The sequence below is a fragment of the Salvelinus fontinalis genome, chromosome 10 (assembly GCF_029448725.1).
Source record: "Salvelinus fontinalis isolate EN_2023a chromosome 10, ASM2944872v1, whole genome shotgun sequence".
NCBI lineage: Eukaryota > Metazoa > Chordata > Actinopteri > Salmoniformes > Salmonidae > Salvelinus > Salvelinus fontinalis.
Window position 1 is genome coordinate 23,125,566 of NC_074674.1, and position 13,626 is coordinate 23,139,191.

The 13,626-nt window shown below is 40.9% G+C and overlaps 1 protein-coding gene across 5 annotated transcripts in view; it reads right to left on the reverse strand.

Moving 5' to 3' along the window:
* The window catches only part of LOC129863842 (netrin receptor UNC5D-like), a 323,353-nt gene that overhangs the window by 35,060 nt on the left and 274,667 nt on the right, over positions 1-13,626 (reverse strand). For all 5 annotated transcript variants that reach the window (XM_055936165.1, XM_055936163.1, XM_055936166.1 and 2 more), the window contains 2 exons: positions 1,120-1,527; positions 403-490 (listed from right to left, as the gene is read on the reverse strand). In XM_055936165.1, the coding sequence (XP_055792140.1) occupies positions 403-490; positions 1,120-1,527 (496 nt within the window). The remainder of the gene's footprint in view (positions 1-402; positions 491-1,119; positions 1,528-13,626) is intronic.

Sequence of the window (13,626 nt, forward strand, 5' to 3'; positions counted from 1 at the left end):
GTAATCATAAAGTGTAGATATTCTCAAAGATGCCCTCTGGTGGGCATTAACGGTAAGCACTGTAACGCACTGTACCATACCACAGCATACCGCATCCTATACCATAGTATGAAGCAACTTTTAATTGAGGAACCACTGTATGTGGGTGTGTTTGTGTTTGTTTGTTGGAATGTGTGTGTGTGTGTGTGTGTGACAGTGAGTGAGTGAGTGAGTGAGTGTGTGGGCTTGCATACACCCGTGCGTGTGGGTGTTAATATGTGGGAGAGATAGTGTGAGAAATAGGGAAAACAGGATGAGAGATGGAGTGAGATGAAGTGGTAGAATGAAAGAGAGAGCGATAAGAGGTAGGGAGGGAGGCAGGCAGCATGATTCTCTGTGCCATATCTGTGTGTCGTGTTATACCTGCTGCTGTCCTCCTGGTTGATGACCATGTACATTTCCCAGGTAGTGTCCACAGCTATCCCCCCATGGGGCACCAACAGACTCACGCCTACAGACAGAGAGAGAAAGAGAGAGGAACAGAGGAGATTATCACGAGACACACGCACACGCTTGCACACATTTGTGCATGCACACACACACACACACGCACAGAAACACACACACACACACACACACACACACACACACACACACACACACACACACACACACACACACACACTACGCTCTCACTCATCCACACACACTGCCCCACATTGCTGTCTCCTGTCCTTTGTGACACTTTAATCTACTGGCAAGTTAGATTAGCACTCTAGGAATTGTTTGTGGGCTCCAGTGTTGGTGGTAGTGTGTGTTTGTGTGTGTGTGTGTGTGTGTGTGTGTGTGTGGTGCACTGTTGGCAACATTGATTTGAGAGCCCCAGAGACCCTGACTGGCCTCTCTGACTGTCACCTGCACTAAATAGACCTGACACCCAGCAGTGTGTGTGCGTACGTGTGTGTGTGTGTGTGTGTGTGTATGTATCTCGTGATCCTCTCCTCTGTGCGTGTGTGTGCCTCTATGTATGTGGTATGTGGACCTGTGTGTGTGAAAGCCTCCATGCCTGTGTATGTGCACACTTGCGTTTGCATGTGTACATGTGTGTGGTACATTGCCTTTACGAATCACAACCCTCACCTGTATTGGGCACCACCAGCCTCCCTCCCGCGTGTCCGAACACCCCGGCCGTCCTGAGTGGGAGCCTGGATGGCGTAGACGGGGCAAGGGGGCCGAGGAGGGTCTTCTCCCTCCTTCCTCTCAGGGTCCCCTCCAACCCCACACCGCTGTAGTCGGGCGCCAGTCCCCGGGGGAAGGTCTGGGGATGGGCTTTCTGGATGTGGTACTCGGCCCCCCTCTCTGACACGCCCAGGGACACCATGAAAGAGGAGTGAACTTTGACCTTGAGGTCGGGCAGGGGGTCGAAGAGCGAAGGCTCCTGAGATATGAGTTCTTTATCCATGGAGTCCTGGAAGCAGATGGGGCTGGTGTAGGTCCGTGACACCGTTAGGTCCGGCTGCTGGGATGAGTTGATCAACAGGGGGTTGCCTGGAAAAGAGAGAATACATGATTGGTTGATTGGTTAATTTATTTGTTGGATGATTGGTTGGTTGATTAGTTAATTGACAGACAAAAATATATGGACAATGTGATTGATGACCTCTAGTCACAAACTGATTCCTAGCTATCATCACTGATGGCTCTGAAAGGACTGGATTGACTAATAAATATAATCTTAAATTGAAATAAAGTGTATCTAAAAAGTGTAAGTAAAAACTATAGTGTACATAGTATAACGGAGATGTTCTGTTTCCAAAGCTAACACCTCATTTGGCAACCTTTCCTTCCAGTTCTCTGCTGACAATGACTGGAACAAATTGCACAAATCACTGAAGTTGGAGACATATCTTCCTCACTAACTTTAAGCGTCAGCTGTCAGAGCAGCTTACCGATCGCTGCAGCTGTACACATACCATCTGTAAATAGCCCATCCAACCAACTTCCGACCTCATCACCATATTTGTTTCTGTTTTTCTGCTCTTTTGCACACCAGTATTTCTACTTGCACATCCTCATTTGCACATATCACTCCAGTGTAAATTGCTAAATTGTAATTACTTCGCCACTATTGGCCTATTTATTGCCTTACCCCCTTACTTAATTTGCACACACTGTATACAGATTTTTCTATTGTGTTATTGACTCTACGTTTGTTTATACCATTTTTTTTATTTTTTATTTCACCTTTATTTAACCAGGTAGGCTAGTTGAGAACAAGTTCTCATTTGCAACTGCGACCTGGCCAAGATAAAGCATAGCAGTGTGAACAGACAACAACACAGAGTTACACATGGAGTAAACAATAAACAAGTCAATAACATGGTAGAAAAAAAAGAGAATCTATATACAATGTGTGCAAAAGGCATGAGGTAGGCAATAAATCGAGTAATTACAATTTAGCAGATTAACACTGGAGTGATAAATCATCAGATGATCATGTGCAAGAAGAGATACTGGTGTGCAAAAGAGCAGAAAAGTAAATAAATAAAAGCAGTATGGGGGGTGAGGTAGGTAAATTGGGTGGGTAGTTTACAGATGGACTATGTACAGCTGCAGCGATCGGTTAGCTGCTCGGATAGCAGATTTTTAAAGTTGTTGAGGGAGATAAAAGTCTCCAACTTCAGAGATTTTTGCAATTCGTTCCAGTCGCAGGCAGCAGAGAACTGGAAGGAAAGGCGTCCAAATGAGGTTTTGGCTTTAGGGATGATCAGTGAGATACACCTGCTGGAGCGCGTGCTACGGGTGGGTGTAGCCATCGTGACCAGTGAACTGAGATAAGGCGGCACTTTACCTAGCATAGCCTTGTAGATGACCTGGAGCCAGTGGGTCTGACGACGAACATGTAGCGAGGGCCAGCCGACTAGGGCATACAGGTCGCAGTGGTGGGTCGTATAAGGTGCTTTAGTAACAAAACGGATGGCACTGTGATAAACTGCATCCAGTTTGCTGAGTAGAGTATTGGAAGCTATTTTGTAGATGACATCGCCGAAGTCGAGGATCAGTAGGATAGTCAGTTTTACTAGGGTAAGTTTGGCGGCGTGAGTGAAGGAGGCTTTGTTGCGGAATAGAAAGCCGACTCTAGATTTGATTTTGGATTGGAGATGTTTGATATGAGTCTGGAAGGAGAGTTTGCAGTCTAGCCAGACACCTAGGTACTTATAGATGTCCACATATTCTAGGTCGGAACCGTCCAGGGTGGTGATGCTAGTCAGGCGTGCGGGTGCAGGCAGCGAACGGTTGAAAAGCATGCATTTGGTTTTACTAGCGTTTAAGAGCAGTTGGAGGCCACGGAAGGAGTGTTGTATGGCATTGAAGCTCGTTTGGAGGTTAGATAGCACAGTGTCCAAGGAAGGGCCGGAAGTATACAGAATGGTGTCGTCTACGTAGAGGTGGATAAGGGAATCGCCCGCAGCAAGAGCAACATCATTGATGTATACAGAGAAAAGAGTCGGCCCGAGAATTGAACCCTGTGGTACCCCCATAGAGACTGCCAGAGGACCGGACAACACATGACAACCATGTGTAATTATGTGTTGTTTTTGTCGCACTGCTTTGTTTTATCTTGTCCAGGGCGCAGTTGTAAATGAGAACTTGTTCTCAACTGGCCTACCTGGTTAAATAAGGGTGAAATAATAAAATATTTTTTGGGGGATCAATGCAGCTGAGTCTCCGTGTTCATGACAAAGGATTGGTAGAATATGGAAAACTTAATCTATCGTATCAGGCGGCTATTTGGAGCTCGATACTGTAGGACTGGGATTTAGGAAAGAGAGCCCTGGAAAGAGAAGGTCCAGAGGTTTCATATACTGTCCCAGAATACCCCAGAAAACACATCTGCTTAACAGACTGGTTGTGTATACAACACTTCAACATGGGTTTTAATACCATAGTATACTATAGTATTTTTGTGGGTGTAGCTGACAGCAGCATGCCAACTATTGGTTACCCATGGTTGGTGTACTGTTGCGCTGCTAGCGGCATCGGACACAGTTCTGATATTGGCTTGCCTGAAAGAAGAATGGCGCTGGAATCCAGGTGAAAGCTTTGATACCTTATTGATGTCACCTGTTAAATCCACTTCAATTTTTTTATTTTTTTCACTTAACCAGGCAAGTCAGTTAGGCCCTACAATGACGGCCTACCAAAAGGTAAAAGGCCTCTTGCGGGGACGGGGGCTGGGATAAAAAATATATATATATAGGACAAAACCCACATCACAACGAGAGAAACCACAACACTACATAAAGAGAGACTTAAGACAACAACCTAGCACGGTAGCAACACATGACAACACAGCCTGGTAGCAACACAACATGGCAGCAGCACATGGTAGAAGCACAAAACATGATACAAACATTATTGGGCACAGACAACAGCACAAAGGCAAGAAGGTAGAGACAACTATACGTCATGTGAAGCAGCCATCACTGTCAGTAAGAATGTCCATGATTGAGTGTTTGAATGAAGAGACGGTGTGTTTTCTGCAGCCCATTCCAGTGGTTAGCTGCAACCCAGGGATGTGTGTGCTTTGCGGACCTTTAACAGAATGTGACCAGCAGAACGGGTGTTGTATGTGGAGGATGAGGGCTGCAGTAGGTATCTCAGATAGGGTGAGTGAGGCCTTAAGAGGGTTTTATAAATAAGCATAAACCAGTGGCTCTTGCGAAGGCTATACAGAGATAACCAGTTTACAGAGGAGTATAGAGTGCAGTGATGTGTACTATAAGGAGCATTGGTAGCAAATCTGATGGCTGAATGGTAAAGAACATCTACGTAATCTAGCATGGGTAGGATGGTCATCTGAATCAGGGTTAGTTTGGCAGCTGAGGTGAAAGAGGAGCAATTATGATAGAGGAAACCAAGTCTAGATTTAATATTGAGTGCAAGTCAATATTAGGAAGGTGTTATGTTTTGTAGACTCAGTGTATAGTGGCCGTTTTACAGGCTCCTGTTTTTTTGTGGTGATCGTAACTTTTTTGAACATTCCAGACGGTGTCTATTCCACAAGTTACCACCGGCTAAATCTAAGACGTTGAAATGCCTATTTACTCTGTTCCATCTGACTGCGCAATCCACTGTCTCATCAGCCCAGCCAGGCAATTTATAAACTTGATTTCCACTATAAAAAGCATCTAGACATGATCTCACATTTCTTTTAGACCAACATTTAGTTTTCAACAGTGGAGATTTGTCTAAACCTTGCTCTCTGTCTCTCCGACATTTGCAACATTGTTTCAATATTCAAATTCGATTTCCAGCTGTCCCGTAGTAATGAACGTGTCGGGAGTTGGGACGAGGCAGACAGGCAGGCCGTGTTTCTCAGCCAGTCTAAATCATGAATCAGCTGGCATCATTTTATGGATATATACAAAGAAATGTCAATTGAAAAAAGGTCAAACGAAACCAAGTGCAGCTAGTTTGCTGTCTTTCCAGCTTCAGTTTGAAACGGTGTTGTTGGCTAGCTCCTCTGAACAACAGTGTTATGACGAGAGAGCACATTTTCTATGCCAGTCAAATACTTGTCACTAGAAAACAGTTTAAACAAATGCAAATGCAGCTACTGATGTTATTCTGGCTGCACTGTTTGACGTGACTGTAATTTAGCCATTGTTGGCTAGCTAGCAAGCAAGGGATAAGAACATTACCAGCCAGCATGGCAATGGAACATTTAGAACGAACGGCTGTCCATAGATACAGAACAAAAAGACTGACCGACTGGATTGTGTCTTGTAACCGAGCTGATAGAATGGATTACCAGCCGGCTTGGGTAGCAGCCCTAGATTTGTGTCAGGACTATATCTTGTAGAAGGATGACATAGTATGAATAAATTCATCAAAATAACGTTTTTAATGAAAATATGTCAATCATTATTTGAATATGTTGGTAACCTGTTGTATAAAAGTGATAATGCCCTTGAAGCCGGTGTTTGTGAGATATATTGGCACGGTTCGTCTTGGGCCTAACAACACCCGTGCCAATATATCCTCCAAACACCGGCTTCAAGGGCAATATCACTTAAATGTACAATCACTGGAGAACTAATTGGATGAGCTCCGTTCGAGACTATCTTATCAACGGAACCTGAACAACTGTAATATCTTATATTTTTTGGAAACTTGGCTGAACAAAGACATGGATAAGGTACAACTAGCTGGTTTTTCTATGCATCATTAGGACAGAACAGTAGTGATGGGTAAGCTCAAGGGGGTGGTGTGCGTCTTTGTTAACAACAGCTGGTGCGCAATCTCTAATATGAAGGAGTCGATTGACGCACACGTTCGTCACACGGTGACGTTATTTTGAATATTGAATAGCTCCCTGTGTGTTTATGCAAGACTTACCATTTCTTGTAGTCGCTGCAGGTCAATCCCCTAAAGTATGAGCCTATTCCATAACACGGAGCTTGTGAAAGCAGCGCTTTTCTACACATGAGCGAATCCGGACAAGAAAAGTGTCACGAAATCATCTGTTACAACTAAACCGTGTGAGTTACAAACTAATATGTCACCAATATTGAAATAGTGTTTACTCTCACGACAGTTTTGGTGGTTGGCTCTACGACATCTACAGCCTTTACTCTGTCGCGGACGTCCTCATTTCGGAGAGGTCTTCTCACAAAACCGACTGTCTAGACTGAACCCTTGGAGCTACAAACTAATATGTAACCAACACCGAAATTGGAGACTCTCATGAACATGAAGGGGTCAGTTATTCTGCTGTACAATGCACACAAGTTTCATGGGAGTCGTCTGAAGGTAACCCAGTACCAGTCTGTAAAAATTGTAAAAGTGGATAGAGGGTAAAATTCGTTTTCGTTTTCGTTTGTATGGATTTTTTCCCTAATAATAATGTAAAATTAACATCTGTACAGAAAGACTCATGTGAAGGCCTAATTACAGAGGAGGAACTACTTGATGCAATTGGGGCCTTTAAGGATGGGAAAACTCCAGGACTGGATGGCATACCAGTGGAAGTATACAAACATTTTTTTGATATACTCAAAGGACCATTATTAGCTTGTTTTAACCACTCCTATATAAATGATAGATTATCAAACACGCAACAAGAAGGTGTGATATCATTATTACTGAAACAGGACCTAAGTGGTATATATAAAGATCCAGTCCATTTAAAAAATTGGAGACCTCTTACACTTCAGTGTTGTGATGCAAAAATCCTAGCAAAATGCTTGGCGCATAGAATAAAAAAAGTTTTGTCAGATATTATTCATCCTAATCAGACAGGTTTTTTACATGGACGATACATTGGAGATAATATAAGGCAAGTACTGGAAACAATAGAACACTATGAAATATCGGGGACACCAGGCATGGTTTTCATAGCTGATTTTGAAAAGGCTTTTGATAAAGTACGACTGGAGTTTATATATAAATGCCTAGAATATTTCAATTTTGGGGAATCTCTTATAAAATGGGTAAAAATTATGTATAGTAACCCTAGGTGTAAAATAGTAAATAATGACTACATCTCAGAAAGTTTTAAACTATCTAGAGGAGTAAAACAAGGTTGTCCACTATCGGCATATCTATTTATTATTGCCATCGAAATGTTAGCTGTTAAAATTAGATCAAACATTAATATTAAGGGATTAGAAATCCAGGGCCTAAAAACTAAGGTGTCATTGTACGCTGATGATTCATGTTTTCTTTTCAAACCACAACTAGAATCTCTCCACGGCCTCTTAGAGGATCTAGATACATTTGCTATCCTCTCTGGATTAAAACCAAATTATGATAAATGTACCATATTACGTATTGGATCACTAAAAAATACACATTTTACATTGCCATGTAGTTTACCAATTAAATGGTCTGACGGTGATGTGGACATACTCCGTATACAAATCCCAAAAGAAAGAAATGATCTCACTCCAATAAATTTTTATAGAAAGTTAGCAAAAATAGATAAGATCTTGCTACCATGGAAAGGAAAATACCTGTCTATTTGTGGGAAAATCACCCTGATTAACTCTTTAATCATATCACAGTTTACCTATTTGCTTATGGTTTTGCCTACACCTAGTGACCTGCTTTTTAAATTATATGAACAAAAAATATTCAATTTTATTTGGAACGGCAAGCCAGATAAAATTAAAAGGGCCTATTTATATAACGAATATGAATTCGGAGGGCAGAAATGATTAAATATTAAAGCATTAGACCTCTCACTAAAGGCATCAGTCATACAAAAGTTATACTTAAATCCAAACTGGTTCTCTAGTAGATTGGTACGAATGTCTCATCCTATGTTCAAGAAGGGCCTTTTTCCCTTTATTCAGATTACACCTGCTCACTTTCGGTTGCTTGAAAAGGAAATAATCTCCAAAATATCTTTATTTTTTAAACAAGCCTTAGAAAGTTGGTTGCAATTTCAGTTTAATCCACCTGAAAGGACGGAACAAATAGTACAACAAATCTTGTGGTTAAATTCAAATATAGTAATTGATAAAAAAACTGTATTTATCGAAGAAATGTTTAAAAAAGGTATAATTTTTGTGAATGATATCATAAATAGGACTGGTGGAGTAATGTCACACATGCAGCTAACACAGACATATGGAAATGTCTGCTCTACCCAAAATTACAACCAATTAATTGCAGCATTACCACAAAAATGGAAGAGGCAGGTGGAAGGGGATAAAAGTAAGGAACTTGTATGTCGGCCTTATATTAAAGAACATAAATGGTTAAAGAAAAGTGTGGTAAATAAAAACATATACCAATTTCATTTAAGGACCAAAAACCTTACAGCTGTGCCATATAAATTGCAAAATAGTTGGGAAAAGATTTTCGATGTACCCATTCCATGGCACATGGTTTATGAATTGATACGCAAAACAACGCCGGATTCAAAACTTCGAATTTTTCAATTTAAATTATTGTACAAAATTCTTGCAACTAATAGAATGTTATATATATGGGGGATACAATCTTCCCAGCTCTGTAGATTCTGCTGTGAGGAGGCAGAGTCATTAGACCATCTATTTTGGTATTGTCCGCATGTAGCTCGTTTTTGGTCACAAGTCCTAGAATGGTTGAAGAATTGCAACATTTGCGTAGAACTAACGCTACAGATAGCAATACTGGGGGATTTGAAAAGCCATAGTCAATCAATCAATAATATAATAATTATTTTAGCAAAAATGTTATTTTTAATTTACAATCCGTGGAAGCTTTGAGAATAGGAAGATTCAAATCTTTTGTGAAGCATCACAGCACAGTTGAAAAATATATGGCAAATAAAAATCCGAAATGGATGATGTTGGAAGATAGATGGGAAAGGTTGAGTGGAGCTGAAGGGTGGGACTAATAACAAGATAAACAATGTAGGGCATACGGGATCTGTGAAATGTGTATAGGTGCGGAGCTATTGTGAAATAGCACAGTTACAAGTGGAAATCAAACTGGATGGACAACAGAAATAGAGGAAGGACTAAGAACAAACAAGAGAGAACTATTATAAAGTAGACTGTGTCTGTAAAATGTGTATAAGATGTATAAATTGAAGGTAAAAACAGAAATGTTTATCAGTTTACTCCAATTGGGGGATCGGTGGTAGGGTTTGCGGGGAATAATAATAAAGGTATACTCTTTAAAAAAGTATGTATGTCTATGTAGGTATGTGTATGTATATATGTGTATATGTATGCATACGTGAATGGATATATATATTTGCCCCAAAAAATATGGGGGGTTGGAAATGATGCAGAAAATTACATTGGAAGCAACATTCTTTCCGCAATATTAAGCTGATCCACCCCCCCCAATTTTTTTTTCTTTTTTTTCTTCTTTTTCTTATATCTCTCAGATATGTGACAGACACTTCAAAACCTTGTTCCTTATGATACATTTTTTGACTGTCTGTTTTGCCATTTATGAACATGTTATTCAATGCGTTTCTATGGGCTATAGTGGTAAACGCCAAATTCAATGTTTCATCAGATACATTTTTTATTTTTTTATTTACACTTACAGGAGTCCTAAAATTCGAATTAAAATAGCTAAATGCTACATTTTATGACCATCTTAAAACAATTAATTATGTTAGCTTAGTAGATATTGCAATCTAAGGACTGAGGCCTAAAGGGAGTTTCGAGGTTCTGCACACCTGAGTTAGAATACCTCATGATAAGCTGTAGACCATACTATTTACCAAGAGAGTTTATGTATATTTCCCATTCATCACCACAAACCGATACTGGCACTAAGACCGCTCTCAACGAGCTGTATAGGGCGATAAGCAAACAAGAAAATGCTCATCCAGAGGCGACGCGTCTAGCAACCAGTGACTGTAATGCAGGAAAACTGAAATCCATTTGACCTCATTTCCACCAGTACGTCACCTGTGCAACTAGAGGCCAAATCACCTTTACTCCAAGCACAGAGACGCATACAAAGCTGTCTCTCACCCTCCATTTGGCAAATCTGACCATTACTATCCTCCTGATTCCTGCTTACAAGCAAAAATCAAACAGCAAGTGGTCCGATGAAGCCGATGCTAAGCTACAGGACTCTATCACAAGAACAGACTAGAATATGGTTCGGGACTTATCCGATGGCATTAAGGTGTTTACCACATAAGCCACCAGCTTCAATAGGCCTTTACTGCAGTCAAATGACCTAGTAGCCTCATGGGTGGAATGGTATTAATAAACATAATACACATGTAAAAAAGCCGGAAATCCAGTGTTTCTATGTCAAACTGTTTTGTTAATTTTCCGTCTTCGGGGATGTACTATTTTTTACTATTTTCTACATTGTAGAATAATAGTGAATACATCAAAACTATGAAATAACACATGGAATCATGTATTACCCAAAAGTGTTAAACAAATCAAAATATATTTTATATTTGAGATTCTTCAAATAGCCACCCTTTGCTTTGATGACAGCTTTGCACATTCTTGGCATTCTCTCAACCAGCTTAATGAAGTAGTCACCTGGAATGCATTTCAATTCACCAATTCATGTGTGAGTTCCAAATATCTTTAACGGTCGCCCCCAGCGTGAGTTATTTTATGCACGTGATGTTAGAACGTTATCTTAATTCCGGAATGTGATTGATACGCAACAGTATATTTAATCTACGCGGCCCTCAAACCAAGGCACACAGCCTGTTTTTATTTATAGGCTTTTTTCAACTTTTCAATTTCAAATTATTTGAATTGAGGTGTGTTCCGCCTCCTCATTCATTCACATCAAAGTAATAATTTTTACCTTTGTGGACCAATTAATGTTTTAGACATTTCTGACCGGGACAAAATTCCCCAAGCACTTCCCAATTGTTTGTGCAGTTCAAGTCTGCAGACATTTGCGCATCTCCCGTCCTGCACACACGTGTTCACATCTACCGTCTGTTGCCTGCATCGCAGTCATAGTTGTTTTCATTACCAATAATAACTTTGGAAATGCGTGCGTTTCTATCAAAGTAAGTGCCTTATTACGTTATAATAATTTCTGCATGGTGTTATGTCGTTTCTACTGTAGCATAGTCTTTTTGTGTATATTCCTTATATCCGCGGACACGCGAGGTAACGTTACTCATTTCATAACCTTTATGGTGTTATACTCAATGATTAGGTACCTAGCTACATTCTGCAGAGCAGATGCTGGAAGAGTGTGGGACTGCTGTAACAATTGTCCACATACAAAGTGTGTCCCTTGCTGAGATGAGGAGCCAGCATGGTCATCACCACGGACCCGGACACCCCAAGCCCCTCATACTCATCAATGCATAGGTCCATGTTTGGCACAACGACTCAACCAAATGCTATTGTCAGGCTGGTAAGAACATTTCTTATTTTGTATAACGGGTCATTTAGGATGGCAGAAGCATTGTTGACGAAATGCAGTCATTGCAGCAGAACTAGGAAGCGATCTTGGGAAAAGAGGGTGGCAAAGAAGGGAGTTGCGAACAGAAGATCTGTGCTCCAGTATTATCTTAGGGAGTTCTTCTTTACTATCTGCATGAGAAGGACTGTCACCAGGAAGGTATACATTTCACTAATTGTGGGTATCCCTCCCACTCCTGGTTCTCTCTTCTCCTGTAGCTCCAAGGCATAGCGATTGGTCTCTACTATGTTTCCCACCAGCTCCTCTGTCAGAAACAATTTGAAGCACTGCCTCAGATGGAAATGGCAAGGGACATTGCACTCCAGACTGGGACTCATCAAAGCAAACAGCAGGGCCAGGAGGGGTGAAATGGCTAGCGGCCTTCCAGCTACCACAGAACTCCTGCACTTCATCCACTGTCGGTCAGCCTCCATCACTCCCAACATCTTCAAAGGGACCTGGGACTTGGTCAGTGGACAAGGTGTTCTCAGATTCAGGGTTCTCAATTGCTGGGGGGCAGCTCCTCACTGTCACTGTCAGAATCTGATTCCTAACTTTCAGACTCATTGTCAGAATATTTAAAAATCTCCAGAATTTCCGCATTGGTGAGCTGTCTCCTTTTGAAAGACATTCCTAATGCTACAGCTTAGCTCACTATCTACATACATAAACAACAACACTGAATGGCTCAGAGTGGGAGTGAGAGGTTACGTGATTGACTGACGGCACACTCAACTTGTATCAATAAATCGCTACCAGAAATGTTTTGTGTGGTAATTATTGATATGTTTACTGTTTTATTCACATGTTTTCAAGTACCGATGATAAATCATGCATTCCGATTCGTGCATAGATTGTAATGGGCACATATTATGTGTGTAAAATACTTTTTGAAGGTTGTACTGATTATGATGAGCTAAGCTAATTCCAGCTATGTGTGGAGCCATGTTTATTGACATACAATGCATTCTGGGTTTCACATAATCGTCTGTCAGACCAAAGATGTCATAACAAAATGAGGTGAGTAATGGTTCCCTCATTTTTTGAGAACTTCAGGAAGTAAATGGTGGGATGTGAACGATGGTAGACGACACACCCCTTCAACATGCATACTATAAACAGACAAAACTAATCTCTTATTATCTAGCATGGCGGCTCGCTGAAACTAATCATCGTCGGATTACTTCCGATTTCTAGAAAGTGTTAGACAATTATTTCGATCAATGGTGAGCTCACCTGTGATGTGATTAATTATAAATAGTAATTGCTATTAGCTAATTCATATTGTAGTTTATGTCAGCCAAAGTAATAAAAATATGACCGCTTGTGTTGCGTCAATCTTTCCTCAGTTAGCGCTTGGACAAATGTAGCCTATATTTTTCCAGTTTGGATAATTGTGTTATGCTATAGATACCTCTGTGAATATCTGAACATTGTATCCAAAAACAAACTCCTCACATTCTGGACATAACTTTGTAAGGACTGTGTTTGTGTAAATACTTTCTGAAAAAACAGTGTGGCCAGCTCAAATGCTGATTGTTCGAAACGGGTCGTTCTAAATGCGTTCTAAATAAGCGTTCTAATCACACGGGTATGATCGTACGCTTCAGGGACCACTGTAGAATGTTCACACCTGTGTGAAGGTACGTGTGAAAGGGTGTGCCTTGTTAAAAGTAAATGCATTTGAGCCAATCAGTTGTGTTGTGACAAGGTAGGGTTGATATACAGAAGATA